Genomic DNA, 27,567 nt, shown 5'->3' with positions numbered 1-27,567 from the left:
CGCCATTTTGGCAATCGAAACCGAGTTCCGAAGGTTCCAGTTGATTAAAATCAGTAACTTGTAGCGGGTCTGATTATTGATCATTCATCTGTCTTATTGTTCGACTGAAGCTGATCTCGGCGACGTAGGAGACTTGTTGAGGGCTCTGTTCTGGAATCGATCAGCATCACATCTTCAACATCATGCTCCCACTTCGCTCATCCCGTGCGGCTGTCCAGCGGCGACGATTATCAACCATTGCATCATCATCATCAGCGACCCGATCACCATCGAGTATTAGGTTACGGCCTCAGTTACCTCCATCGCTCCCATCCAGCTCTCATCTCACTCCTATAATACCAATACGGCATTTGCATACTTCCAACGTCCTGCTCAAGACAAAGGTGGGAAGCAAGGCCGATGGAGAAGGCGAGGAAGCCGCGGAGGATGAGGGCAAAGATTCTGGTGTTGGGAAAGCCAAGGAGGGAACCAAACCGAAGCGGACAAGAGCAGAATCTTCTTCCCGTAAGAAGGCTACACTGAAAGAAGAGCAGAATGAGGAGGCGGTAGAGGAGACAGAAGCTGAATCTAGTCAAGCGGCTGAGAAGAGAGCCAAATCGGAATCTCGATCGGAGCCTGAACCTGCTTCCACCAGCAGTACCTCTGCACAGGGAGCCGCAATGTCAGCCAGCGCTGAGTCGTCTTCATCCTCGTCGAACGACAACACTCCTCCTAGGACTGGCAGAGAGATCGCCAGACCGGATGTTCCGGAAATTTATCCTCAACTCTTGGCTCTCCCTCTCACTCAACGGCCCCTCTTCCCATCCTTCTACAAGGCGGTCACTATCCACAATCCGGCCGTGATTAAAGCTGTCAAGCAGCTCGTCGCACGTGGTCAACCTTACCTCGGCGCTTTCTTGCTCAAGGAAGCCGATGTAGATGCCGACGTGATCACTTCAATGGATCAAGTTCACCCAGTCGGTATTTTTGCGCAGATCACCAGCTTCTTCGAAGCCAATGTGAAGACTAAATCTGCATCCAAATTAACGACATTGAACGACGAGTCAGAGAAGGACGCGTCGGGCGCGAAAGACGAGAAGGAGACAACGTCACCACTCACAGTCATCTTGTTCCCCTTGAGGAGAATAAGACTGGACGAGCTGGTCGACCAGAATCTCGTCAAGATTGGCGCTGGTGTTGAAGGAGAATCTGAGGGTCGTCCTGAGCCTAGACCTGCAGAGATAGTCCAGAAGGATGAAAGTGAAGTGGCCAGCTTTGAGAAGGGTGTGGTGCCGTCGGTACAGGATGTGAAGGAGAGAATTGGAAAGAAAAGTGAGATCACATCATCGTCTATCTGTTCACCCGCGTTGACTGACCACCCTTGTAGATCCGTCGTCTGAGGGAGAGGACAAGCCATCCACGACGTACTCTCAAATCGGATTCCTTCATCATTTGGTTCCTGAAGTCTCCCTTGCCAACGTGTCCAACTTTGTCTTTGACAACCAAGCCAAAGATACTCAGATGGTCAAAGCGCTTGTCAATGAGCTCATCACCATCTTCAAGGACTTGGCCCAGATGCAGTCCATCTTCCGAGAACAGAGTGAGTCCAACTTGTCCTTTGATTCACCCATCACTGACGCAATTGCAGTCACCAGCTTCACCACATCTAATCGATCTCAGAGCGTCTTCGAGGAGCCAGACAGACTGGCAGACTTTGCGGCTGCAGTCACGACAGGAGAAGCGGCCGAACTCCAGGCCGTGGTCGAATCGCCAAACATCGAAGACAGACTGCAGAAAGCGTTAGAGTTGCTCAAGAAGGAATTGATCAACGCTCAACTTCAGCAGAAGATCGCGCGGGATGTAGATAGCAAAATCCAAAAGCGACAGAGGGAATATTACCTTATGGAGCAGATGAAAGGGATCAAGAAGGAGCTGGGACTGGAAAGTGATGGAAAGGACAAGCTGCTGGAAAAGTTCAGGGAGAAGGCTGCGAAGCTCGCCATGCCAGAGGGCGTTCGCAAGATCGTCGACGAGGAACTGAACAAATTGAGTGGCTTGGAACAGGTGTCTTCCGAGTTCGCGTAAGTGGACAACCGTGGTGCAGCGGATAGCTCGTGACTGACCCGCTCGGCTCTAGCGTTACCCGAAATTATCTCGACTGGTTGACAGACATACCATGGGGTCTACACAGTACCGAGAACTTTGACATTGAGAGAGCAAGGAGGATCTTGGACGACGACCATTACGGTATGAAGGATGTCAAGGATCGAATATTGGAATTCCTAGCCATTGGTAAACTCAAAGGCAGCGTGCAGGGAAAGATTGTCTGTCTCAGCGGACCGCCAGGTGTCGGAAAGACTAGTGTCGGGAAGAGTATCGCCAAGGCTCTCGATCGACAATTTTACCGGTGCGTTCAGTGGCTTTGATGCCGACCACAAAGCTGATCTGAGTGATGCTAGATTCTCAGTGGGCGGTCTGAACGATATGGCGGAGATCAAGGGTCACCGAAGGACTTACGTTGGGTGAGACAGAAATCTTCATCTTTGAGTTGCAAGAGCGCTCACACGTCGCAGAGCCATGCCAGGAAAAGCTGTTCAAGCACTGAAAAAGGTCCAAGTGGAGAATCCACTCATTCTCATAGATGAGATCGATAAGATTGGAAACGGCAGGTTTAATGGTGGTGATCCGCAAGGAGCCATTTTAGAGATGCTTGACCCCGAGCAGAACTCTTCATTCGTGGACCACTAGTGAGGAACCGATGAGCTTACGCCAGACTGACATAACGCAGTCTCGATGTCCCGATCGACTTGTCTAGAGTGTTATTCGTTTGTACTGGTGAGTCTTTTGATGACGGCTGCGGCAGGGATCTGACACCTTTGCCTCATCAGCAAACTACCTACCGAATATTCCCCGCCCTCTGCTCGATCGACTCGAGGTCATCGAGCTGAGTGGCTACGTGGCCGAGGAGAAAAAAGTCATTGCTGAACGTTACTTGGCACCTACAGCCAAGGAGAGTTCCGGACTACAGGACGTTACCGTTGACATTAAACCGGAAGCATTGGACAACATCGTCAAATGGTATGCGAGAGAGAGCGGAGTTCGGAATTTGAAGAAACTGATCGAGAAAGTGAGTTTATGGTTTTGCCAAATTTGATGGGCAACTCATCGGTCTTCTTCAGATCTATCGAAAAGTGGCATTCAAGATCGTCACTGAACACGGGGACAAATTGGCAGAGGCCCCAGCAGAGGAGACTGAAGCTGCATCTATCACCACTGTCGAGTCTCAGGACCCAGATGTCAAGCCTGCATCGGAACGTTTACCGGTAGATGAAGCGTCCAAAGATGGAGAGGAGAAATCTGTCAAACCTGTCACCACAACACCTCGCCCGCGCGTTCAGGTGCCTGACGGTATCAAGGTCGAGATAACACCAGAAAATTTGCGCGACTATATCGGATCGTAAGTCCTGACATTTTATCGGTTCGCAATTGATGTCTAATCGAAAACCAGCCCGGTCTACCCGAGGGAGAAGATCTACGCAAATTACCTTCCAGCGGGAGTCAGTACAGGATTGGCCGCTAGTGGTGAAGGTCTCGGATGGGTCTTACCTATAGAAGTCAATGTGAGTCCTCCAAGTTACCGTTCGCGAATCCATTACTGATTCTCCCCGCAGGTTATGCCTGGTAAAGGCGGTCTTCGTTTGACTGGAAAGCTCGGCGAGGTCATGCAGGAATCTTCTCACCTGGCTATCAGCTGGGTCAAGGCGCACGCATTCGCTCTCGGAATCGCTGATTCGGATGACAAGATCATACTGTCTGACAAGGATCTCCATTTGCACTTGTGAGTACAGTATGGCCTCTCGCAATGCACTGCTGACTTCTCGCAGCCCCGAAGGAGCAACGGGTAAAGACGGCCCCTCGGCTGGATCTGCCATTGTGACCGCCCTGGTTTCCCTTCTCACCAAGACCAAGGTCAGCCAAGAGATCGCCTTGACTGGAGAGATTTCCTTGCACGGACAGGTGTTGCCCGTTGGTGGCCTGAAGGAGAAGACGTGAGTCGAGCCAGCTATCCATAGCCTCCAGGGCTGAGATATGTTTATTACAGGTTGGCGGCTCACCGCGCTGGAATCAAGAGTGGGTCGATTTGGCCGTGGCATTGTTGTGATCCTTGCTGATGCTTGATAGAAATCCTTGTTCCGGCTGCAAACAAGGTGAACATCCAAGACGATGTTCACGAGACCGTCAAGGAGGGAATTGAGTTCGTCTATGTCGAGAATCTCAACCAAGTGCTTCGCGAAGTCTTTGCTGGGGAGGCCACGGCTGAGAAGTGGAAGGAGACTCTTCCGATCGACAAAGAGCCAGAAAGAGTAAAGCATTGAAAGAAGTGGGCAGCCCGTACTCAAATGCCAGAATCATGGCAACTGCTTTGAATCGCGTCTTTTTCCAATTCAGATACACGTCGAGCTGAATAGCAGCCGTCTGATAGCCTATTGTATCTTTTAGAACAGCATGTTCATTGTTGGCATAGCTTTGCACGCATGATGCATCTTCCCCTGTCATTGCTCCCTTTGGTTGTGTCGGTGGTGTCGACTGTCTGGGAATGGCCACCCTTTGTCCAGGTGACTCCTGTTTTTCTGTCTTGAAAAGCGTCCACTTTGGATCGTTGTTACCTGCTGTTTGCGATCGTGCTCCTGAGCAACGGACCTCGATCGGAAGTACAATGTACCCTTACACTTTCGCTCCGCCCATGCCTACGGACCTGGGGAACCTAGGATCTCCGGCACCAATATATGTCATACTGATCGTCGGTATGGTGCTTTTTATGGCCAGTCATACCATGCCAGCGCTGTTACCTGATCCAGCCAAAGTAGGGTGAGCTTATAAGCTTGAACGAAGAGGAAGGAATATAACTGATGCAGTATTGGTGGCATGACTGTAGACAAGTGGCACCTATGATACTTCAGTGGGGATTTGGAATCATCCTCCTGGCCCTCCGTGAGCCTTTCCTTGTAGATAGCAACACCCCCCGGGATGCTTAGTTGACCATGGACTAGTAACCCAGATGACCGGGCTGGTGCCTGGAGTCCCTCAATTGCATATCACCTATGTCCACCTAGCCACAGCGTTCATTATGTGAGTAGAGCAGTCAGCTTTTGCTGATGGCTTGTATAGCTTTTTTCTGATTTGGAATCAGGTCATCGCGGAGATTCCGGAAGAGGAATCGGACTCTAAGAGGTCAACATCCTCATCTTCAGAGAAGAAAGATGAGAAGCCTGAGAAGAAGGAGAGTAAGAAGGAAACAGCGGAGACTGAGCCCAGTCCCTGGGATGATCTCAGAGCACACCCTTCCGCTTTTCTCACGACGAGATTGAACCGCTATCTACCCTGGCCTTTTCCAATGGGACGCGCTGCGGCTCTTGGACCCGAGCTGTGGTGGGAGAGTGGACAGCCCGCTCATGTGTAAGTTTTGGTACAGATTCGGCCGCGGTCATAGGGACAGATGCTCAGAGCCTTCGTTAGTGGCCACTACAATAGACCGGAACCTGAAGTGAAAGAGAGTGAAGAGCAGCGAAAGAAGCGGAAAGAAAAGGAAGTTGCGAAAGAAAGGGAAAAGGAGAAAGAGAAAGAGAAGGCGAAAGCGAAAGCTGAAGCTGTTAAAGAAGCTGAGAAGGCGAAAGAGCAGAAGAAAGCTGAGGAGAACAAAAGGAAGGAGTTGGAAAAGGCGAAGATCAAAGCAGCTGAGATGGCTAGACTCAAGGCCCTTGACGATCGGTAAGTGACAAGCTTCATCCCGAGATTGATTCAGGTCAGACAGAAGCAGAAGCTTTGGAGAACAAAGTTCTTGGCTATGATTATTGGTATCGGGCTGAGTAGGTGTCCTCGGAGGGCTTTGAATGACCGTCGCTCAAGTCAATCGGACGCTGGGTTTTCTTCTTTTGCTCGCCTTCTCTTTGCAGCTTGTATCGCAAGAACTGAACGTGAAGCCAATTCCTGAAGCTCCAGTGCCCAGCACTTCTTCCGGATCTTTTACACGGACATCATCCTCTTCCGAGTCAAGGTCGAAAATCCCCTCATCGAAGTCTACTGACGATTTGGAGAAAGCTAAAAGAGCCAAACTCGATGCATTGAAGAGACAGGACGAAGCGGCCAAGCCAAGCGAGAGCACCTCTTCCACCTCATCCAGAGGTTCGTCTCGTCGGACTGAAAGCGAGCAAAGCTCTCGTTCAAGCAAGTCCTCCTCATCCCCATCCTCCAAGTCATCCGACATCGTCACTAGCTCAGCCATCAAAGAAGCAGCCGGGAGCAAGACGGTAACTGGCATTGACCCGGATTCTGGAGTCGGGGTCCCATACAATGTGAGTGTGGCGCCGCACTGTACATACATACAGTACAGTAGACGTATGATTTCCGCTTAAATCCCTTCAGATTGGCTTTGGTGTGGCCTATATCCATACGAAGGGAGAGCTTGGGGCTTTAGATATCAGGCCGACTGTCGCTGCGAGTCCAGGCATGATTCATCCCCTCATGTCGTCAAACTACAAAGGCTGGGCCAATTAAATTGAAGACTCGCTGGAAATAGTGGAGGGCTGCGGCGAGCGTACCGAGAACCGCTCGCTCAGATCCGACGCATGAGATCTGACGTGCTATATTTATGTATGGGAGCGTGGATCTCGACATCAACCTTCATCATTCGGTCTCGTGCTCTACCTCATCTCCGATAAAGATGTCTCATGGAAAGAAGAGGAACGTCCTGTTCATGGTCGCGGACGACCTGGGCAAGTACCTTGGGTGCTACGGGGTGAAGAGTGTCTCGACGCCACATATCGATAAATTCGCAGAAGACAATGTCAAGTTTGACATGGCATACGCCTCGACTGCATCATGTTCTGGTTCCCGGTCGACCATCTATACCGGGCTACATACGCACGAGAATGGACAGTATGGACTGAACAGCATAGCTACACACTTTCAGACATTCGAATTCGTTGACACCCTTCCCGCTCTTTTCAACAAAGCAGGGTACTTGACTGGGTGAGTGATATGCTCAGGTGCTGGCTCGCCTGCAGACCAAGTGACTGCGGATGGCTGATGCCTGAGTATAGAATCGTGGGCAAGGTACACGTTGGAATCAAGTCCACCTATCCATGGACTGTCTACGACGACATCGAGACTCGAGACTCGGCCAAGTATGCCGATCACGTCGACGCCTTCTTCGAGCAAGCCAAGAAAGAGGATAAGCCTTTCAACTTGATCGTTGGATTTCACGATACCCATAGAGACTTCACGCGAGGAGGATTTGCCAATACACAAGGACCATTTGATCCCCGAGTCAAGCCTTACAAGTGCAACCCTGAAGATGTCGAGATCCCCCCATGGCTCCCTGACGTTCCTGGACTTCGAAAAGAGCTCGCTGAGTACTATGAGTCGATCAACCGACTTGATCAAGGTGTTGGAATGATATTGGAGAATCTAAAGAAGCAAGGACTGGACGAGGACACACTCGTCTTCTTCTGCTCTGACAACGGTGCTCCATTCGTCAACGCCAAAACGACCTTGTATGAATCTGGCACCTGCTTGCCCTTCCTTGTCCGAGACCCTCGACTGGCTGCAAAGGGCATCAAAAACGTGACGAATCCCAACATGATCAGTTATCTGGACATCCTACCGACTATGCTAGATTTCTGTGGCATCCCACTCGACCTCAAGATCCAGGACAACGCGCCGCCTCGTTTGGGTCAAAGCTTCTTGCCTATACTCGAGAAGAGTGAGATCGTACCTGAGAGCGAGTGGAAGCACCACATTTTCGGCTCGCATACCTTTCATCAGAGGGAAAACTATTGGCCAACCCGTATCATCCGGACGAGGAAGTACAAGTATCATCGCAACATTGCTTGGAGGCTTGACTTCCCCTTCTCTTCCGACCTGTACGCGTCACTGTCGTTCGAAGATATGAGAAACGTAGATGGACCTGTCATGCTCGGATCGAGATCCTTAGAAGATTATGTCTTTCGACCTGCAGAAGAACTATACGATCTCGAAGCGGATCCTCTCGAGGTCCACGACCTACACAGAGATCCACAGTACAAGGATATTCTGCTGGATCTGCGAAAGAAGCTTGAGGACTGGCAACGACAGACAGAGGACTTGTGGATATACAAAGATGGGATCTCGATGAAGACTCTCTCGCATCATCTCGCCGATGATTCCATGATCGTACCGGATCAGTTTGACTTTGATGTCAAGAATCCCAGAAACCTCGGTCCCAAGGCTCCCAAGACGTTCAAATTGCAAGGCAATCCAGAAGGTGTGAGAGGCGGAGCTCTGTACGCCGGTAAGAATGTTCAAATGGCCAAGTCCAAGGAGGCATAAGGCGACAAGCATGCATACAGTCCTTTATGCTTGAGCTAGCTACACAGAGTGATTCTGCCGCCACGTGGGTTCTAATCCCCGTGAGGACGGATCGGACGCGTTCGCGGTCGATACTGGATTTGAACATTTGTTTTCCTTTGCCCATACCTGTCAGCTATTGATGCGCGGACAGGATGGCCACCTCACCCGCCAAAAGACAATTACAGGACGAGGATCGAGATGAGTCTGAACAGGGTAGCTCTAGAGCCCCCACTCCAGTGGTACGCTCGCAAGCTGAACTTGCAGCGTTGACTGACGCTGGCTTACAGCCCAAAAGGGTGAAAAGAGAACCTAGCCTGGCTCGAAGGGCATCGAGAGGTGTCAGTAGAGCTGCCGGCGAACCTTCCGCCACGTCAGATCATGATTCAGAATCGGAACTGGACAACTCAGAATACGAGAGTGAACTTGAAGCCCCGACAGACGACGAGGAGCACTTTGACGACGATGAAGCCAATGTCAAGGCTTACGAGGAAGCCAAGGCCAAAACGGGCGACATATTTGGCGTGAGACTTAGAGAGATTCACTTAGAGAGCTCAGCTGATTTCTCGCTTAAGTGGGCCTCAGACGCAGGGATCATCAAGCAGGTCATACTGGTCGACTTCATGTGTCACAGACACTTCTCGGTCGAGCTGGGCAACCGCATGAATTTCATCGTCGGTCATAATGGGAGTGAGTTAGCTCGCGATGGCTCCACGCTCGATCTCACAGATCTCTCTAGGTGGGAAGTCGGCAGTGCTCACGGGCATCGCTGTTGCTCTTGGCGGCAAGGCAGCCGTGACGGGGCGTGGTCAAGGACTGAAAGACCTTATCCGGAGAGACGCAGAGTGAGGGGTCATATTCGGTGCAGCCCCCGTTAAAGCTGACCTCAAACTCTCAGCAAAGCAGTGGTAACCGTCATCATGTCCAACGAGGGACCCGAAGCGTTCAAGCCTGAGCTATACGGCTCACAGATCGTTATTGAAAGAACGCTGCACAAGAACGGCGGTTCAAGCTACAGATTCCGGGCAACTCGAGACGGAAAGATCATCGCTCAGAAGAGGGACGAGTTGAACGAAATATGCGCCAACTTCAGTATTACCATCGACTCTCCCCTCACCATTCTGACTCAGGATGCCGCGAGAAGCTTTCTACAGAATGCGACTGACGAGATGTTGTACAAGGTAGGTGGTCTTTGCATTCAGAATGTAAGCTGACCAGGACATTAGTTTTTCCTCGAAGGGACCGGACTAGATAGTCTCTCCGCATACTATCAGAAGATGCAGCTTCAGGGGGAACAGCTGAAAAACATTGCGGATTCTCAAGCTGAGAAAATTCCTTTGAAAGAGATTGAAGTGGATCAGCTGCATCGTCAAGTCGCAGCTTCCAGGCGTATAGTGGAACTGCAAGCCAAGATCACGAGACTTACGAGCGAATTAGCTTGGGCGTATATACGGGACAAGGAAACGGTTCGTACAGGAGAGGTGAATTCAAGATGCTTCATTCTGACCCAACACAGGAGCTCGAGGACACAGTGAAGAAGCTGGGGGAGATCAAGCAGAAAGTAGATGCGTTTGCAGACAAAGCAAAACAGGCTGAGGTGCGAGAATCTTCCCTATGTCCCCTGATAGTGCCACAGGATGAATTCAAATCTCTGGAGGCGCAAGTCAAAGACGCCGAAGATGAGCTGAAGGCGTTCCGAGCTACGAAGCTACCTTTGGAGCAAAAGAAGGAGTCGGCCAAAACCAAGTTGGGACAGGCACAGACGATCCTTCGTCAGGCAAATGTACGTAGACAGCACCTTGCGCAGATTTCAGCTCAATGAGGATTATTTAGACCGACATTACGAAGACTGAACGGACTATCGCAGCCGAAAAGAAGAGTATTGCACAGCTCGAGCAGGAGATTGCGAAGAAGCAGGCCGAACTGAACCAGGCCGAGACGGACGCTCAACGAGACGCTCGTCTGTCGTTGAAGAGACATCAAGATCTGTTGAAAAGGCTTCAGGAAGATGCGCCTCGAAAGCTGAAGGCACTTGAAACGCTTCAAGCACAAGGACAAGTCATCGACAGGGAGGTTGACGACCTTGTCGTCAAAAAGGGATCGGTCGAGCAGAACATTCGCAACATCGAGGATAGGATCAAGAGACTCCGGGAACAATCAGGCGATCGTCTCAACCTCTTTGGGACGGGTCTTGACCGGGTTCGCCAGGCTATCGATCACCCAAGACAACCCTGGAAGGGGGGAAAGCCGATTGGTCCACTGGGCATGTACGTCAATCTGGAGGATCCCATGTACAGAAAAGTGGCCTGCTCAGTCCTCGGAACCACTTTATGTGGATTTGCGGTGAAGCATCCAGATGACAAAGTTCAACTTCTCAGCATACTTCAAAACGTCAGGGAATACAAGCCAGGATCTGGTTCGAACACGAAAAGCATCATCACTTACTCTGGAGACAGATTTGACTACTCTCGCGGAAGCCTCAACCACCTTGCGCCAACTCTGCTAAGCAAGTTGCGTATTGAGGATGAGGATGTTTTGCGCATCTTGGTCAACCAGCATAGGATAGAGAGGCTGTTTGTGGCGCCTTCAGTCAAAGTGGCAAACGAGAAAACCGACGAGATGATGGCTCGGGGTTTGCCTGGTGCAGAATTCGTCACCGCAGATTGTTACCGTACGACGGCTAATCAGGGCAAAGGCAAAGGGTCGACACCTCTTGAGGACTGGCGCGGATCCCCACTTTTCTCCAAGAACATGGCAGTTGAGATCGCCGATTTGGAGCAGAAGCGAGGCGCCGAAGTCGCATCCGTCGAGCAATACGACCGAGACTTCAAGGATGCCAAAGCCCGACAGAATGCAAAGAGGACTGAGATTGCCGATATGCAGAAGGAGCACAGTCGAGCCAGAGTCGGTATACAATCTGCGGAGAAGACTATCCACAGACTCGAGAGTCAGATCGAAGAAAGACCAGATGATGCCATAGGGGGTCTCGAGATGGCTCGACAAGAGCACGAGCGGGTCCTCAAGGCTCGCGAAGACGATCTCAAGTCATTCCAGGCGGACCTTCCAGGATACGAAGAGACAATTCAGAAGTTGAGCAATGAGTTCGAAGATCTGGGCAGACAGATCGCCGAATTCATTCCTGAAACTCAGAAGCGACAAGATGCGGTGAACATTGTCAAAGAAGCTCAGACCAAAGCTCGAAACGAGATGAGACAGCATCGAGAGAGTCACGCGAATTTCAGAACCAGGCTACAAGAAAGAGAAGATGATCGGGATCGCGCAGCAGCAGAGCTGAAAGTGAGCTGAGTGTCTAAGATCCCATGCAGGGTATAGCTGACTAGTAATGCAGGACTGGGAGGTGCAGGCTCAGCGAATCGAAGGAGATCGAGTTAATTCCAGGCGGACAATCGAACAGATCAAGAAGGAAAAGGAGGCCACCGAGAAGGCACGAATCGAGGCTGAAAAACGGTGAGTCAGACGAGCTTCGAGATCGAAATCATTGAGGCTCATATGTTCTCAGGCAAGGCGTTTCCCTTGAAGAGATCATGCCCAGATATCAGAAGGCGAAAGACGAGCTCGCAGAACTGAAAAGACAGTTGGCAAACTTCCGCAGCGTGGCCAATGTGAGTGTCTGCTCAAGGAGGCTATGGTATCTAACGATTGTGCCAGCAAGTCAAGCAGATGTTCCGCACTAGGATGAGATGGTGGGAGTTGCAGAGAAACTCAATCGCCATCCGAGCCCGAACTCTCTTCATTGTCAATCTGCACAAGCGCAATCTCGAGGGTAAACTACTGTTCGAGCACAAAAAGAAGAAGCTGGGTGTCAGAGTGAGCGAGGAATCGGAAAAGATCACGCGGACACTGACGACACTCAAGATTCAAACGACTGGCATTACCAAGAAGCGCGATGCCGGTGGAGCTGAGGAGGCTCGTTTCAAGGTCCCCAAGAATCTCTCTGGAGGTGAACGATCATTCTCCACAGTATCACTCCTTCTGTCGCTTTGGGATACAGCGTCATGTCCCATTAGATGTCTCGACGAATGGGATGTCTTCCTGGACGCAGGGAACCGAGGAGTCGCTGCAAAGATGCTGGTGAGTGACGAGAAGGGCACAGTACAGCAATCCTGAAGCGCGTGTGTCAGGTCGAAGGCGCGAAAGAATCTCAAGGCAAGCAATTTATTTTGATCACTCCTTTAGTGAGCTGCCTCCTGGCATTTCAATCCTCCCATACTGATCTTCGATAGGATTTGCACGGTGTCAAATGTGATGGACCAGGCAACAAGCAGATTCGACTGGACGACCCTGTTCGAAATCAGTGAGCCTGGGGTCATTTGGGGGAGGGCAATACTGATCGTGTCATTAGAGCTACATTGTCTTTCGCACCGCAAACTGCAGACTGAGGCAAATCCGCCGGCGTCATGAGGTGTATATGTTGTATTCTCGAGACTGGGACACCGACTACGAGCTCTGATCTCTTTACGGAACATAATTGTGATGACAGGCAAGGATGCATGGTTTACGAACGTGTGCTATGCGATATCACAGAAAGCGAATCTACAAATGATGTCTATGACAAAATCTCGAAAGTCTAAGATTGCTAGTGGAGAAGCTGAAGATACCGATGCTGGGGAGTGCGTTGAGAAGAAGTTCGTAGTCGCAGAATAAAGAGGTGTCTAGGATACAATGCTACAGGCGGCCCCCAACGGAAGTGAAAAGCACAGCTACGGCAACCGTGAAGCAGAGCCCAAACAATGTTGGCTGAATGAGCAGACCGGCGCCTGTGAGGTCATCAGCCACTGTCCACATCATGCCTACCCTCAGACATACCTCCGCTCTTTGTAGGCTGAGCATTCACTTGACCTCCACCGTACGGCCACGAAACGGAATCGGAAGCGGGAGGCATGAAACACGTCAACCCTAAAGCGCGGCCAGTTTGGAAAGCTCCGGAGCCAGGTGCCATACTGAGTATAGAAGATGCTGGGGAAGGTACGGAGATATCCAAATTGGTCGTGAGTGACGGGTCTTCCAATAAAGGTACGGGGCTATTGGGCGTTTCTCCACCGACCGTGCAATTCGGACCGTAGGATCCAATCTGGTCGAATAGCATGAGTTCACAAGCTGGAGGGGTACAATGTAGAGGCTTAGATGGACTTACAAATGAAACGTTGCCTACGAAGGAGTTGTCCCGGATGACATCGTCTCGAGCGCCAGAGATAGCCTAGATTACGGGGTACCTCAGTAAACCCTATTTCTGTGGATGAAGACGAACTGACCATGGCGAATGCAAAGGCTCCTGAGAATTGATTGCCCTGGATAGTAGCCCCGGTCGTCTGGTTCCGTCCATATCGGCCACTGAAGTCGAGGTAAGCCAACAGCTGCGTCGCATTTGGGGATATGACTTACTCGGACCACCAGACTTGAGGGCCGATTCCCTATCAATCAGCTCAACCTGGGCTCTCACAAGGAAAGAGGGCCTGGTGGACCACTCACGATACCGATTTTGATGATTGCGCTGGCATTATTCATTCCCATCGTATCGTTTCCGATCTATCCGGGTGCATCATGAATACTCCTTATCGGGATATAGGGCAACTCACATCAGTCGCAAATCCACCACTTATGTGGTTGTTCTCCACTAAGACGTTGGAGAAATTGCCTTCTGGACGCCATGGGAGGACGTCGACCACTAGTACGGTCAAAGATGAGCGACGTATTCAGGGCCGAGACCGTTTTATTGCTCACTGTTGATACCTCCAAGCAGTGTTCTCTGAAAGCAGATCAGGTCAGCTCGAAGTCTCTGGGCGAATGCCCGTATTCACAGTCTTGACATGAATCAGGTTGTCGCGGATGACAGAATCTGGCGCTCCAAAGATGACGATACCTTGGTAGTCTTTCATCAGCCCTTGTGAACAGATCAAGCAAGCAAGACCTTGGAGCTGACCTCCATCCGTGGCGTCGACGATCGTGTTCCCCTGGACCAGACTCTCCTGGCAGGACAGACTGATCCCGTCGGCCCACTGTGACTGACTTAAGTATGCGGAACCAGAGTTGTAAGCCTGACTGACCTGCTGAAAAGCTTCGGACCCACAAGGGCCAATATCGTTGTATTGAATGGTTGCACCTCGGCAAGTGAATGGTCCTTCGGCACTGCGGAGCATCAGCTGCTACCGTTACCCAGAGGCCCGGAATTCTTAGCTGACATGTGCATACATGACCACCCTCTTGGGTCGTACGACCTGACGTATTCGATAAGTTGGCCAGAATTCATACCTCCGAATTCGATGTTGGCCTGCGGAGCAGTATATATCGGTTCATTACCGCGATTTCCGTCAATCTGCCATATGATCTCAGTGTGTGGTCAGAAGTCTCCAGATGACCATACCTGAACGTTGCGTAATGCTATCCCATCGAGACCATTTGCTGTCGCTTTGACTGCACAGGTCACGTTGAACCCCGCGACTTTGAGTGTCGCTCGAGACTCGTCTTTGGGATATTTCTCGGTAGATATCTCCTGCGAGCAGAGTCAGGATTGAGCATCTGAGAACGTGACGACCGCTCTGTACACACCTGACCAGCAGCTGTATAACTGAGCACATCTGTAAGACTGTAGATCTGGTTCCGACACAGCTCTAGCTTGTAGCCCTCTCCTCCTTCCTGCAGCAAAGCTTGCAGCTGAGCTGTAGATGACGAGTTAGTTATACAGGACGCGACGGCGAGGGGTAGACAGATAAGGAGGGCTGTCCATCGGAGAGTCATGTTGAGCAGGATGACTTTGGTGGAAGGGAAGCTGAGCAGATGGTCCGGGACTAGATAGTCCTGTAGCTCGGCGGGACGTCCAAGCTCAGACAGGTCCAGGCCGAATAGGTGCCAGAGAAGCGAGCAAGATCCGCAAACGATACGATGCTGCTGCCGCCCGCATGCGCTGATTTTTGTCCCTCCGAGGCTGAGGTCCTCTCAAGGTAGTCTTGGCCTTCTTGACCTGCCCTGCCGCTATGCCCAGAAAAGAGGGTTCAATATAACGTCTTATCTGATCTCGGTCTCTTTTGACCCCCCTGAGACGTCCAAGCGAGGGGCCGAGTCTCCGACGCGACACCGAAAGATCTCTGCTCTGATTAATTCCACGTCGTCTAGCTCATCATTGAATGAGCTGCTCGTGTATGGTCGGAAATGCATGATCTCTAGTGTTATATCCGCCGCCCCGACTCATGAGTTGTTGACCCCCGGGACACCGTATAGCATTCGCTAGTCTGGTGTCTACTCTAGGAGCGGTGCCTCGAGCCGCGGTGGGAGTGAACGGAATCAAAATGTGCCACATTTGACAATATCCCGGACAGCGTGGCATTTCTGGCTCAATAGCTAGGGGCTTAACCCACCGCTCCCTCGCGTCACATATAGGGATCAGCTAGCATACCTCGTGTCAAACTTGTCGAACACCACCTAGGGCTGGGCAACCAAGCAGGTATAGCTCAACTGTGCGGCACTCAGAGGATCAACGTGATCTCTCCTACAAGCACACACGTCCAATATGTCATTCAAGAAGGACGAGGAGCTCGGAGGGATATGTGAGTATAGTCTGTATCTCCTCAACGTAGCTGATGCCTTCCAGCCTTTTACAATGACAAGACGACTGTCATTCAAGAGGCTCGAGTATTCAACGAGTCTCCAATCTCACCACGCAAATGTCGAGCGTTGTTGACGAGAATCGTCTACCTCTTGTATGCAGGAGAAACATTCTCCACGCAAGAGGCTACTACCTTGTTCTTCGGTGTAACAAAGCTCTTTCAACACAAAGATGTGAGCGGGATGCTTGGCATGTTGAGCTACCGCATGCTGATGAGGAGATAGGCGGCGCTACGACAGATGGTATACCTTGTGGTTAAGGAGCTCTCGACAATCGCGGAAGACGTTATCATGGTTACTTCATCCATCATGAAGGACATGCAACCAAACCTAGAGGTCATTTACCGTCCGAATGCTATCCGAGCTTTGGCCAGAATCATTGATGTGAGACACGCTGTGCTGGCGGGAGGACTAGCTGATACTTGCTGCAGGCTCAATCTGTGCAATCCGTCGAGAGATTCTTCAAATCCGCCTTGGTCGATAAGTCCTCCTCCATCTCCTCAGCCTCCCTCGTCTCATCCTATCATCTCTTCAACATTTCCCCCGCTATCATCAAGAGATGGGCGAACGAAGCACAGGAAGCTGTCAATGCGAAAGCCGTCTCGTCAGGAGGAGGTTACGCCAACGCCGGTGGATACCTTGGAGGAGGCAGCTCGGCTGGATTCCAAGCTGTCGCCAGCTCGAGCTACATCATGCAATATCACGCTTTGGGCTTGCTTTACTTGATGAGAGAGAAGGATAGAATGGCCATCACGAAGATGGTCCAACAGCTTGGAGCGGGAGGAAAGGGCAGTTCGGTCGTCAGGAACCCAATGGCCGTCTGCATGTTGATCAGGTTTGCAAGGAAGGTCATGGATGAGGACCCTAAGTAAGTCAGATATGATCTTCCCGCAAGATCACGCTCATCCCCTTGAAGTGTCCAGAAGCAAATGCACGAGTATCTTGAAGGACTGTTGAGGCACAAGTCGGATATGGTCAACATTGAAGCTGCCAGAGCGATCTGCGAGATGCGAAATGTGACTGTCACTGAGCTGTTCCGACCTGTCTCCGGTGAGCGACCTATTGTTGCAACTGTTGCTGATCACATATGCAGTCCTACAACTGTTCCTCGCCTCTCCCAAACCCGTTCTCAAATTCGCTGCTATCAAGACACTCAATAAACTCGCCATGACCCAACCAGCGGCTGTCACTACTTGCAACTTGGATATGGAGAATTTGATCACCGATTCGAACAGGTCTATTGCTACCTATGCTATCACGACTCTGCTCAAGGTCAGTCATTTTCAGGGGAGAACCAGTCGCTAACGCCGCTGTAGACCGGTAACGAGGCATCTGTGGACCGACTGATGAAGCAGATCTCATCTTTCATGTCCGACATCACCGACGAGTTCAAGATCATCGTTGTCGACGCCATCCGCTCGCTTTGCCTCAAATTTCCCGCCAAGCAAGCCGTCATGCTCACCTTTTTGTCCGGAGTCTTACGAGACGAAGGCGGATATGAGTTCAAGCAGTCTGTCGTCGAGGCAATCTTTGACATGATCAAGTACATCAAGGATTGCCGTGAGACCGGTGAGTCGTGTGATCTCTCCCTCAAAGTGGCGCTCATTTAACCGCAGCTTTGGCTCACTTGTGCGAATTCATCGAGGACTGCGAATTCACCAAGCTGTCCGTCCGAATCCTTCATCTCCTCGGACTGGAGGGGCCTAAGACGTCTCACCCGACAAAATACATTCGGTACATCTACAATCGCGTCGTTCTGGAAAATGCGGTCGTCCGTGCCGCAGCGGTGTCTTCGCTCGCCAAGTTCGGCGTCTGTGTCAACGATTCGAAAGTTATGAAGAGCGTGCACGTTCTGCTGCGACGTTGCCTTGAGGATGTGGACGATGAAGTGCGGGACAGGGCGGCGATGTATCTCAAAGTTCTGGACGAGCAGTCACTGGCGGATGCCTTTGTTCGGGAAGGTGTGTTCAATGTCCTCTTAGTGTATTTCTCACTCACACTTTCCACAGAGGCGACGTTCTCCCTTGCGACCCTCGAGAGCGAGTTGGAATCATACGTCAAAGATAACGGCCGTCACTCGACTGCCTTTGAGATTTCCTCGATCCCGAAGATCTCTCGCGAGCAAGCCTCGGCAGAAGCTGCATCTTCGCGGCCATCCGCGCTCGAATCAATCGCGTCTTCTTCCAAGACTGCCGAGCCTTCACCGGCCCCGGTATCCGCGGCTGAGACCCAATCGTCCTACTCTGCTCAAATTGCCGCTGTTCCCGAGCTGTCATCCTACGGTCCAATCCTCAAATCATCGCCAAGACCCATACAGCTCACAGAGTCAGAGACGGAATACGTCGTGTCGCTCGTCAAGCACGTCTTCAAGGAACATGTCGTGTTCCAGTTCAATGTGTCAAATACGATACCCGATACTGTGTTGGACGAGGTGACTGTGCTCATGGTACCTGGACCAGAGACAGGATTAACAGAGGACTTTATCATCCCCATCGATTCTCTCAATTCAGCGAGGGGATCTGGCCAGGTCTATGTCTCTTTCACGAGGGATGACCCCGCTGCGTACGCCGGAGGAAGCTTTGGATGTACTTTGCGGTTCGTCAGCAAGGAGGTCGATCCGACCAGTGGTGAACCGGAAGAAGAGGGATATCAGGATGAATATCAGGTGGAGGATTGTGACCTGGGCGCAGCAGATGTGAATCCGACACGCGGGGCAAAATCATCGTGGCTGACTATCCTTAGTACATCATTCCAACCTATGTCACATTCGCCAATGAATGGGACAAGCTGGCCAGTGCAAGCAGTGTCACCGAAACTTTTGCTCTGTCCTCTTCAGAATCACTTAAAGGTGGGTCTGAGCTCGTTCAATTTGAATCTTGCTGACTCATTCACTTGTAGATGCCTGCAAATCGCTCATTGAAGTCCTTGGTATGGAGCCATTGGGTGGTACTGAATCACCGACTTCGAACTCGGTCCACACGCTTAACATGTCTGGAATGTTGTCCGGCGGTGGAGGTAAAGTCCTGGCCAGGTGTCGGATGACATTTGCACCTGGATCCGGAGTGACCTTAGAATTGGCAGTGCGTGCTGAAAAGGAGGAAGCCGCGAAATTGGTCATGGCTGCTATTTAGGACGATTATCGCAACACTTTTTAGATCCGGACGAGATGATGCATTGTTGCGACGATCCGCAGCGGACGCCGAGGACCCGCTACGCTCGACGAGGAACATGACAGAGTGAAGAGGGAAATGCGTGGACAAAGATGCATATCCATGTATATGTAGCAATATGAAGTGCCACGTGATTTTCTGGTAGAAAAGTCTTCAATTACGATCACCTGGACCGAAGTCATGATATATCTCTGCAGACCTGTTCACTTTCTCGTCAGGGCAGACTCACACAAGATCATCGGAAGATTGCAGTCTTTAGAGACGATTGGATATGTCCTTCTTTCTTGGAGGAGGTGCTAGTAAGTGGGAGATGCACATCTGTCAAGCACACTCTTGAAACCTCGGGCTCCTATCCTCTTGTCAAGTACTGGCAGCTGACCATTCCGTCTCAGAGCAAGATGCGGGAGCTGTCGATCCCGCCAAGATCGAAATGGCTGTGGCTGAAGTCGAGATGCTGACGGATGTCTTGTGAGTCTGCAGTCTCTTGCGATTTGAGGTAAGAGTGCTAAAATCGCTCTAGCAACCGTTTGGTCAACTCTTGCCACGCGAAATGTATCCAACCAGACCCCATGAAGCACCGATACAACGAAGGCGACCTCCTCAAAGGAGAATCAGTCTGCATAGATAGATGTACGGCCAAGTTTTTCGAAGTCAACAAGGTTGTCGGGGAGAGGATGCAGACCATGGGTCAGAACGCTCAGGCGACTGGCGGATTCGGGAGGTAGAAAGAGGGATGGGCGAGGGACGGCAATGAGTTCGCGGAACAGGAACGGAGCGTCGGTCGGATGGGCTGGAGGTCAAGAGTAACGGGCATAGCGATCGGGCTACAATGCCTCGACAACCCGCTAAACTCCGATAGCATTGATCCGATGTCTATAACTCTACTCTCATGTACAACATTCCAAATGACATACAGCACATGAAGGCGAAACGAAGGCGAAACGAAGGCGACTCCCGGCCATTGTGAGGGTCTAATGCGGTCGGCGGTATCACAGCTCTATGCTCTGCGCCGTATACTGCGGGACGAACCATTGAGGCAATCGCTCAAATGGTGGTAAGTTGATAAGATCAGGGTCGAATAGCTATGATTTCGGGAGCAGGGACATCAGCTGACAGTCCCGCTGGAGAGCCTCTCGGCCTCAACTCACCTCTATATACTGCTCATCGGCATAACGATACTTTGTCGGTCCAGAGAAAGTGCGATACTAATCTCGCGTGATCAGTCTGACGCCGCTGTTGCATATTTGGATACAAACTCACTTCTAAGCGGATAGAAGCAAAATTCCATCCTTGCATCTGTCGCAAAGCTCCGACTACACAACCCACTTGATGGATGCCGAATCTGCAGACATTCTAGATCAGCTCATTGACATTCCTCGCCCAAGACTTATGATCGACGTACGGGTCAATAAGGAGGATCGGATGATTTCTCGTGTCCAGTATCATCTCCAACGCAGCTTTGACAACTTCATCTCGGATAGGCTTCCAATCAGTCAGTGGGAACCAAAGGCTGACACCGAGATGAACCTGCGATATGTTATTCGTCTATTCAGTGAGATGAGAATGGTACACACGAAGTTGACGTTTGACGCTTTGACGAATTGTAAGAGGGGCTTGATAGGGTGTTCGGCGGTCAAGGAGATGATTGTCTTCAGGGACAAGCTGGCGAGGAAAGGGACCTAAATCGACATCAGGTGGGAGAACCTATAGCCATTCTCACGCTCTCACCTGAGCTGCTGTTGGACTGGCGGATCTATAGACTGCTGGCTCGACAGTCCCGAAGAGATTCGGCGTGATGATTAACGGTGGTCCGGTCGACTTGGAACCCATTTTTTCCGTGGGAATGTGCGTCCTGGGAAGCGGCCCTCTCAAGTATGTAACCTTGACCGAATTCTGGGGAGAGCCATCACGTCATTTGAAGTGTGTGAGACCTAAGAGCTGCAAATGTCGAATTGGTATAGTAAGGAAGCTGGAGAACAACATTCGTGGCAAATCTTTGCGAGGCGGCTTTCGGTAACTATGTCTATGTATACGCCTGACTTGCTTGCAAGGGGTCGGGCATTTCTAGCGGCCCCCTTGCCTTCTGTGTATGACAGTACAGAGTTATGCATCGTCTAAATTTGTCACCGTACGAGAGAGCGCAGTGCTAATCACTGCCAAGGACCTGCAATGCGATGGGCTACTCGAGCCGGGGGTTTCATCATCAATCAACAGCCCATTCCGACGCATCTCTCATGCGATGCTTCAAGATACCTGCCATCTCCACTCTCAACGTCGAGCTATCACTGTGTATTCGTTCCTGGTCTACAGCAACTGACGCCCCGCTTTCTGTCAGTTCGAAGCCCTTGAACCCTTGTTGGTCGCAATCGCAGATTCCGGCCTCACGGCGTAGCCAGTCCAGCTCTGGAAGTGGACTTCAGCATGCCACTCGCCGGCAAAGGTCCCTCAATTGGCTCACCTCATCATACAATGATCCTCTGATCTGCTCGCCGGATTCGTGCTTTACCATCTCCATTGCCAACCATCCGATCCCAGCTGTCATGCCACTGCCACAGGAGAAGATGATTTCGCCATCCCCACTCTTCAACTTCTCCCATGATTCTGTGCCGCCGACGCCGTCTACGAGTACGCTCCTGAGCTCTTCAACCGGACGGTACGATGTGTATGGTCTCTTGTCGGACATTGGAACAAGGTAGGAGCTGAATGGTGTAGATCTAGAATTCGGAATATGTCCTGATGGAAGACCTGGTCTGGGTTCAGGGGCGGATCCTTCCCACCTGAGTCGGACGCATCAGCACTAGCATGCTGGCGAGCCGAGTCCTACTTGCCTGGGGGTCGGACGATGATCCAGTAGGGGCTTCGAAGATGGGTCCGAACTTGGCTTCTGAGCATTTTTCACCACTTCGTCGTATGCTGGGTGCGCTGGGTAGCAAGCGGTCCACTTGGCGTGGCGTCTCCGACTCACCTCGAACAAATCCTGGCTCTGGCTCCGTAGCACCCGTGTACTCGACCTCGCCGTGATTTGGCACATCCCCCAGCTCGACATCATTTCCTTCCGCTATCCAGCGCGGCAGTCCCCCGTCCAGAACTGACACATTTTCGTGTCCGAAGGCTGAGCGCGTTCAAAGTCAGCCCTGCCTCGCAGTTCAGGCAGTCCTTTGCATCCCGAACTTCATTGAGATTCGGCTTACCTTTGAAAGTGAATAGACCGCGAGGAGAAGAGAAGATTCCGAGGGTATCGTAAATGACCACATGAGTATCGCGTGAGATACCTCGTTTCCCTGTGTGACTAGAATGAGCCGGACATGACGGTGCGTGTCAGAGCTCGACCCCACCGCAAGCTTCCGCAAAGAGTTCCTTGGATGGCAACATGTGAGTCAAACTCAGAGGATTTTTCCGAGGATCCAGTTCGGCCACTTCGTCTAGGTCCCATCGTCTCGCGTTTGGTATCCTTGGTCCGGCCAGGTAATCTGCAAGTGCTGATCTGGGATTGTTGGGCATATGCCAAGAGACATCAAGTGGGATCGTGGAGTTCTAAGCGAAGGATTAGCTGACAGTGTACGGTATGCCACGACCGAGGGCCCAGTCATCCTGGGTCAGACATGAAGTGCTTGTTGAATATCCTCGGGCTCCCAGAACCCACCTTAGGTAGCTCTTTCAGCTGCTTTGGAGAAATGAGTAATGGAACGGAATTCTGATTGTAGGAGGATGTCGAGAACGCTCGACCCTTGCAAGCGGGGAGCCGAGACTGACGCGGCAGTAGCACCATGACTGTTTCGACCTTGGTATTGGCAGGTAATGTTATTGACTATCAAGCAAAAATAGCTCGCTCGCTATCAACGGTCAATCGGCAATGGCATTTAAGCGAAAACACGTGTATTCGCGACCCTCGCGCCCGCGGAGTACTTATTAGCACACATACTGTAGCAAGATGGCTGAAGTCATGCATGACATATCATGCCATTTCCATCAAGATGCCCCAGCCCCTCCAGCTTGCCCTTTTCTCAGTCCGCCTAATAATCTCCTTCGTCCTCCAGTCGGGCTCACTGATCTAAGTGTACCGAGACCCTGTGAGCTGTTCATGCTTGCCACTGCTCCACCAATGCTGACCCCAGGACTCATGAGAGCTCTGTCCCGATCAGAAGCTCGATCTCGATCTCGCTCTCGCTCTCCTGAGATGCGTTCGCTTGTGCCATTCGTTCCAGAACTCAATCCAGTCGATGACATGGCTCCACCGCGTCGAGGATTCAAACTCGATAATCCGGACGAACTCCGTGGACCTGAAAGACCAGAAGTGGAAGGACCCGGTGTCATTGGACCAGCTCCTTTCTTTCGTACTGTCGCCATCTTCGGTATCTGACTCGACGATCCGACCGCTGCTGTCGAAGGCGCTGATATGAATGTCTGAGACGGAGAGGAATAGTGCACCGAGCCAAGTGTTCCCATCTCGACAGAGTGCAGCTGTCTTCGGGCTTTCTCGTGCCTCGCTTGTACCGACCGGAAATCTGTGGAATGTCAGCGCCTCTTCGACATGACCTTGATATGTCCTTACGAGACAGCAATTCCTGCCATTTGATCTCGTCTTTGGTGAATTTGGACCGAGCCGCAGCAACGACATTAGATGTGGTTGATACGCTGTCGCACATCAGCGAATCGAATTGCCACGATGCCCACCTCTTGGCCGGAGATGGCTGGTATCCCGAGGAGTGTACGATTGAGAGACGTGCGCGCAAAGAGACGAAAGCCGAGCTTTGCGGCAGTATCATGAGTAGTCCGTAGAGACATTTTGACAGGTACGGATATTTGTCAGGTTCTAGCAGTTGCAGGCGAAGATCTGACAGCGTTGTCAGCTGAGGAGAAATGACCAATGAAATAGCTCACTCGTGAAGACTGGACTCTCAATCAGCATCACAAGCTTGTCGATTTGGACGAGGAGTGAGACTGTGAGTTCGAGATCGGCACTGGGTCGGTGAGACATGCCTTAGGGGAAGAATAGCTCACAAGATCTGCAGGAGATTCGCAGCGTGCTCATACGCTTGCGCTAGCAAGCAGAGTGCAAATACTGCAACAGGATTGTGACACCACGATCGATATAACGATGAAAATAACATTTGGCCGTCCTGAGAGGAGTCAGCGGGACCGACGGGTTCAGCGTGGCTTTACCTTCGAGTCCAGATGTTTTAAGCGTCGCCTGAAGTCAGCCAGCTCGGGCGAAGTGATAAGAATCATGTTGAGTTTGACCACCATCATGCTTGCAAATTCGAGGTCCTTGGATTATCAGCTGGAAGACTCACTGCGAACACATACGTCGTCCTTTTCGAGGATTTCGGCGATGGTTCGGAAGATCCTCTCAGCATTCAGGTGTAGACATAATTGGCGAATGATGAGGCTGCCTCTTGATTCGAGTAGTCTTCTGTCTGTGCTGAACAGCTCCAGGACATTTTTCATGAAGCTCATGAAGTAGAAATCCTCCGACGATGCGGAAATCTGAGCCAGCAGTTGGAGATCGTGCTTGACAACCTGTAGACGCAGGTCAGCCTCGCATTCGAGCGATTTAAAATTGACTGACATCCTCAGACGGATCGGATAGTGTCTTGAGCAAGGCTGGAAAGGTTCCGCTGTCCCTCGAAAGGATCTGCAGTGCGGTATCAGCTACTCCGCACGTCTATGAGGCTACCCACCTTGTTCGGTGCCTTGAGGTGAAGCATCAACAGCCACTCCAACGCTGCAATCCTGGTCTCGGCATGGTCACTGAGAAATTGCAGAGTCAAAACATTGACTGTCTCTCTAACATCGAAGGGATCGTCATCTAGGATTGTCTCTGCTGTCGGAGACACCGGCGGATTTGACTGTATACTCTGCTGAGTATCCGGAATCCGCGCTGTTTTAAGCGAGCTGGGAAATTCGGCAGTAGCTGGTGTTACGGGCTCCGATGCGGTCACTCCAGCAGCAGCTGGACTAGGCTTGATTCGCAGTGCTGAGACATTGGACGCACTAGACGAAGTGGTGATATTGTTGCTAGAGCTCGAGATCGAATGACGTATGGTTCCAGGGCCGGCTTGAGAATTGGACACCTCGAGCGGGTCACTTACTGGCGTGCTGTCTTTCGTCGAATCCAATGGCTCCGAAATGGATGCTGAAGTGTCTCGTCGCAGTGCAGGACCTGCTGGAGATGGAGCTACGGATGGCAGTGATGCCGGGGGCGAGCCTGCGTGGGGAATGATTGCCGAGGCATTGGGTACAGGGACATTTCCAGAGTTGAGTGGGACATTTTGATTGGTAGCGGTGCTGCTGGTGGCGGGAGGGATCGGCTGGAGTGCCTGAAGCGGAAGAGACTGAATTACACGATACAGACTGCTGTTCGTCTCATGGGCCGCCAGCTTTATGTGCCGACTATGAAATACGTGTCAGACAGTATCTCGCATCGCCGAAGACAAAACAATCTCACCTCGGTGACGCCAGATTCGGCAGGATTGCAGGAATGATTCGAGGCGTAAAAGCCACAACAGTATTCTGAGCAAATTCCAAGAAGGTCAGGATCCATTCCATCGCAGTAGACTGGACCAGCTCATCTTCGCATGTCAGTCCTGGCCCGCGGCAGCTGGAACTCACCAGGATATGAAAGATGCTGTATCATGATATCCATGATGGCAGCGTGGTCCACGAAGACGCCTTGTCCCGGAACCCAAGCACCAGAACCCTCCCCAACTGAATTATGCCTTGCCTCCGTTTCCTCCTCCGCCTGCTCGGAATTATGCCCGTGTCCATCAATGGTGTCACTCTCGCCTCCGTCCTCCTCATCGTCATCTGCGACGGCTTCATCGCGATCATTCATGGAGTCTTTCTCTGCATCTCGATGTCGGCGATGCTGTGACGCCGCTTCCGTTTCTCTCTTTTGCCTCTCGGCTTCGGATTGCTTCTCTTGCACTTGGGCAATGTACTTGATTTCGCGGAGGAATTCCGCAAGGACGTTTTCAGTGGCGAGCCGCACATCGACGTTGCCATCGGCGAGGTACTTTCTGCGAAAACGTCAGTGTGTGGATCTAATGATTGGTCTGCTGACTCACAACAATCCGTCCAAGAATTCAGGCAGCCAAGCGACCAGCTCGAGGTCAGGGATTGAATCCAGGACTATAAGCCAAGAGACCAGGTGCATCCTGGTGTACGGCGATATGACGTACACTCTCTCTGAGAGAAGAGGGATAAATCTGGCGAGAGAAAATGCTCTAGGGTCGTACTCAGGATCTTCAACATCTTCTCCGTTGGCCGGTCCTCGATCTTCGCTGGAATGCACGAATCTTGCAGAAGATGGTGACTGGGCTTTGGGCGTGTGCTTAGAGCGTCCATTTGGTGGATATATGGAGATGTAAGTCGGCGCGGACTCCGCCACAATGTCTTTCATCAATCTGTCTAGCAGCTCTGCGCCATTCTTCACCGACGCCTCTGAATCAGAAGAGAGCTGAAGGGTGTGAGTATTAAGCACAATGAACAATGACGGGCTCACTTTGCTTAGTGCGTCGAAGATCTCATTGAAATAAACCAGAATTTCTCCCTTGCTGACCTTGGCGCTGACAAAAGATCAGTCTCATCTTCTCAAGTTTTACTCACATGTTATACAAGCTCTCGCACGCATGATACCTCAATCGACTTTCAGGATCTTGAAAGCAAGTCAAGATTGGCGGGATTATTTTCTCCAGGAAGGGCGCAAAATCCTGTCCCAGAGCAATGGCCGTAGCAGCAAGTCCAATCAGTCCTGAGTGGCCGGCTGATCAGTTCCTGTGAAGTTTAGATATCAACTGGTACGCACCTCCATTCCTGGAATGCAAGGCAGCACTCGTCGACGTGAACATGCCACAAAGCTGTCCAACGATGGTGGAGATCTTGGTCATGTCAGAGGCCAGAACAAGTCTTGAATTTATGTCAGTCAGACAATGATTACAGGATCCACATTGCATACTCACGTTTCCAGCTCGACAGCCGCCGCCTTGCGGCGATCATATCTTTACATCTTGTCAGTAATAGTAAATAGCGAGCAGATGAGCTCTTACAGCTTGTCATTGAGGCCTAGACGATCGATGAGCTGGCTTTTGATGGACATACACGCCAGAAAGGCGCTCACCTCTTAAAATATTTGGCTCTGATGTACATCAGGATCCGTGTCAAAGCTACTGACTGCGAGACTCACCCATGTTGGCCGGGACCAAAGAGCAAGCTTCAGGAGATTCGCTCTACACTGTCGAACGTCGATTTATTGCCTCATGGTTCTGGCGTTGCCGACAACGTCGACCTCTTCGATACCGACAGACCTTCCAATCGTCTACGTACAAAGGAATGATGCTGAATATCTGCTGCATGAACGAAGTGACGCGCAGGATCAATGGACGGAGATATAATCGATCTCCGAGAATCACTC

The 27,567-nt window shown here is 51.3% G+C and overlaps 11 protein-coding genes across 11 annotated transcripts; 7 read left to right on the top strand and 4 right to left on the bottom strand.

Annotated features, from left to right (window-relative positions):
- The first annotated feature begins 35 nt into the window (after nt 1-35).
- On the top strand, nt 36-4,535 carry BD324DRAFT_625670 (Lon protease C-terminal proteolytic domain-domain-containing protein). Its single transcript, XM_022015822.1, has 14 exons — nt 36-1,311; nt 1,367-1,579; nt 1,628-2,060; nt 2,117-2,386; nt 2,439-2,501; nt 2,553-2,726; nt 2,768-2,814; nt 2,868-3,106; nt 3,159-3,436; nt 3,488-3,599; nt 3,651-3,817; nt 3,864-4,028; nt 4,082-4,110; nt 4,162-4,535. Exons 1-14 carry the CDS (start codon nt 183-185, stop codon nt 4,353-4,355), a joined length of 3,513 nt encoding a protein of 1,170 aa, XP_021871354.1. The 5' UTR covers nt 36-182; the 3' UTR covers nt 4,356-4,535.
- Nucleotides 4,536-4,696: 161 nt separating this feature from the next.
- BD324DRAFT_650915 (hypothetical protein) lies at nt 4,697-6,534 on the top strand (the record flags this gene model as incomplete). The annotated part of the gene is made up of 8 exons (XM_022018231.1): nt 4,697-4,848; nt 4,916-4,971; nt 5,031-5,109; nt 5,149-5,436; nt 5,497-5,748; nt 5,788-5,846; nt 5,887-6,332; nt 6,403-6,534. 8 exons carry the CDS (start codon nt 4,697-4,699, stop codon nt 6,532-6,534), a joined length of 1,464 nt encoding a protein of 487 aa, XP_021871353.1.
- A 166-nt stretch (nt 6,535-6,700) lies between these two features.
- BD324DRAFT_579590 (alkaline-phosphatase-like protein) lies at nt 6,701-8,346 on the top strand (the record flags this gene model as incomplete). Its single annotated transcript, XM_022013391.1, has 2 exons — nt 6,701-7,008; nt 7,080-8,346. 2 exons carry the CDS (start codon nt 6,701-6,703, stop codon nt 8,344-8,346), a joined length of 1,575 nt encoding a protein of 524 aa, XP_021871352.1.
- Nucleotides 8,347-8,472: 126 nt separating this feature from the next.
- BD324DRAFT_674471 (P-loop containing nucleoside triphosphate hydrolase protein) lies at nt 8,473-9,899 on the top strand (the record flags this gene model as incomplete). The annotated part of the gene is made up of 6 exons (XM_022018948.1): nt 8,473-8,606; nt 8,655-8,888; nt 8,940-9,054; nt 9,119-9,209; nt 9,263-9,545; nt 9,591-9,899. The coding sequence occupies exons 1-6, from the start codon at nt 8,520-8,522 to the stop codon at nt 9,897-9,899; spliced, it is 1,119 nt and encodes a 372-aa protein (XP_021871351.1). The 5' UTR covers nt 8,473-8,519.
- On the top strand, nt 9,629-12,959 carry BD324DRAFT_440475 (hypothetical protein). Its single transcript, XM_022012792.1, has 12 exons — nt 9,629-9,845; nt 9,884-9,961; nt 10,001-10,023; nt 10,065-10,147; nt 10,198-11,661; nt 11,714-11,832; nt 11,885-11,987; nt 12,034-12,192; nt 12,241-12,456; nt 12,507-12,560; nt 12,609-12,679; nt 12,728-12,959. The coding sequence occupies exons 2-12, from the start codon at nt 9,930-9,932 to the stop codon at nt 12,762-12,764; spliced, it is 2,361 nt and encodes a 786-aa protein (XP_021871350.1). The 5' UTR covers nt 9,629-9,845; nt 9,884-9,929; the 3' UTR covers nt 12,765-12,959.
- On the bottom strand, nt 12,860-15,594 carry BD324DRAFT_625659 (hypothetical protein). The gene is made up of 14 exons (XM_022015821.1): nt 14,932-15,594; nt 14,747-14,875; nt 14,565-14,698; nt 14,430-14,511; nt 14,306-14,381; nt 14,184-14,245; nt 14,107-14,131; nt 13,962-14,050; nt 13,855-13,911; nt 13,768-13,796; nt 13,638-13,716; nt 13,520-13,582; nt 13,192-13,456; nt 12,860-13,142 (listed from the first exon to the last, which is right to left on the bottom strand). Exons 1-14 carry the CDS (start codon nt 15,118-15,120, stop codon nt 13,051-13,053), a joined length of 1,371 nt encoding a protein of 456 aa, XP_021871349.1. The 5' UTR covers nt 15,121-15,594; the 3' UTR covers nt 12,860-13,050.
- Nucleotides 15,595-15,748: 154 nt separating this feature from the next.
- On the top strand, nt 15,749-19,282 carry BD324DRAFT_601037 (adaptin N terminal region-domain-containing protein). Its single transcript, XM_022013924.1, has 11 exons — nt 15,749-15,926; nt 15,971-16,158; nt 16,210-16,368; nt 16,416-16,852; nt 16,901-17,034; nt 17,078-17,256; nt 17,301-17,553; nt 17,601-17,945; nt 17,994-18,679; nt 18,727-18,832; nt 18,883-19,282. Exons 1-11 carry the CDS (start codon nt 15,890-15,892, stop codon nt 19,113-19,115), a joined length of 2,757 nt encoding a protein of 918 aa, XP_021871348.1. The 5' UTR covers nt 15,749-15,889; the 3' UTR covers nt 19,116-19,282.
- Nucleotides 19,283-19,548: 266 nt separating this feature from the next.
- Nucleotides 19,549-19,879, top strand: BD324DRAFT_579298 (Tim10/DDP family zinc finger-domain-containing protein; the record flags this gene model as incomplete). The annotated part of the gene is made up of 2 exons (XM_022013373.1): nt 19,549-19,622; nt 19,675-19,879. Coding segments are annotated over 2 exons (279 nt in total), but the record flags the coding sequence as incomplete, so codon positions are not given.
- A 264-nt stretch (nt 19,880-20,143) lies between these two features.
- Nucleotides 20,144-20,984, bottom strand: BD324DRAFT_579566 (protein-tyrosine phosphatase; the record flags this gene model as incomplete). The annotated part of the gene is made up of 6 exons (XM_022013389.1): nt 20,144-20,236; nt 20,303-20,359; nt 20,415-20,496; nt 20,557-20,681; nt 20,729-20,833; nt 20,883-20,984. 6 exons carry the CDS (start codon nt 20,982-20,984, stop codon nt 20,144-20,146), a joined length of 564 nt encoding a protein of 187 aa, XP_021871346.1.
- A 258-nt stretch (nt 20,985-21,242) lies between these two features.
- Nucleotides 21,243-22,996, bottom strand: BD324DRAFT_625649 (Rhodanese-like domain-containing protein). Its single transcript, XM_022015820.1, has 7 exons — nt 22,798-22,996; nt 22,490-22,688; nt 22,346-22,435; nt 22,120-22,266; nt 21,983-22,067; nt 21,613-21,931; nt 21,243-21,557 (listed from the first exon to the last, which is right to left on the bottom strand). Exons 1-7 carry the CDS (start codon nt 22,921-22,923, stop codon nt 21,486-21,488), a joined length of 1,038 nt encoding a protein of 345 aa, XP_021871345.1. The 5' UTR covers nt 22,924-22,996; the 3' UTR covers nt 21,243-21,485.
- An 85-nt stretch (nt 22,997-23,081) lies between these two features.
- Nucleotides 23,082-27,492, bottom strand: BD324DRAFT_625645 (vacuolar protein 14 C-terminal Fig4p binding-domain-containing protein). Its single transcript, XM_022015819.1, has 19 exons — nt 27,340-27,492; nt 27,274-27,291; nt 27,203-27,218; nt 27,116-27,154; nt 26,962-27,062; nt 26,763-26,907; nt 26,659-26,722; nt 26,222-26,613; nt 25,767-26,173; nt 25,603-25,726; nt 24,836-25,547; nt 24,724-24,789; nt 24,462-24,674; nt 24,318-24,422; nt 24,156-24,274; nt 24,036-24,115; nt 23,829-23,988; nt 23,707-23,789; nt 23,082-23,659 (listed from the first exon to the last, which is right to left on the bottom strand). Exons 1-19 carry the CDS (start codon nt 27,341-27,343, stop codon nt 23,124-23,126), a joined length of 3,384 nt encoding a protein of 1,127 aa, XP_021871344.1. The 5' UTR covers nt 27,344-27,492; the 3' UTR covers nt 23,082-23,123.
- Between the last annotated feature and the right edge of the window lie 75 nt (nt 27,493-27,567).

Source organism: Kockovaella imperatae, assembly GCF_002102565.1.
Source record: "Kockovaella imperatae strain NRRL Y-17943 chromosome Unknown BD324scaffold_6, whole genome shotgun sequence".
NCBI classification, from domain to species: Eukaryota; Fungi; Basidiomycota; class Tremellomycetes; order Tremellales; family Cuniculitremaceae; genus Kockovaella; species Kockovaella imperatae.
Note: the sequence above shows the minus strand (reverse complement) of the source record. Positions and strands in the feature narration are given on the sequence as shown.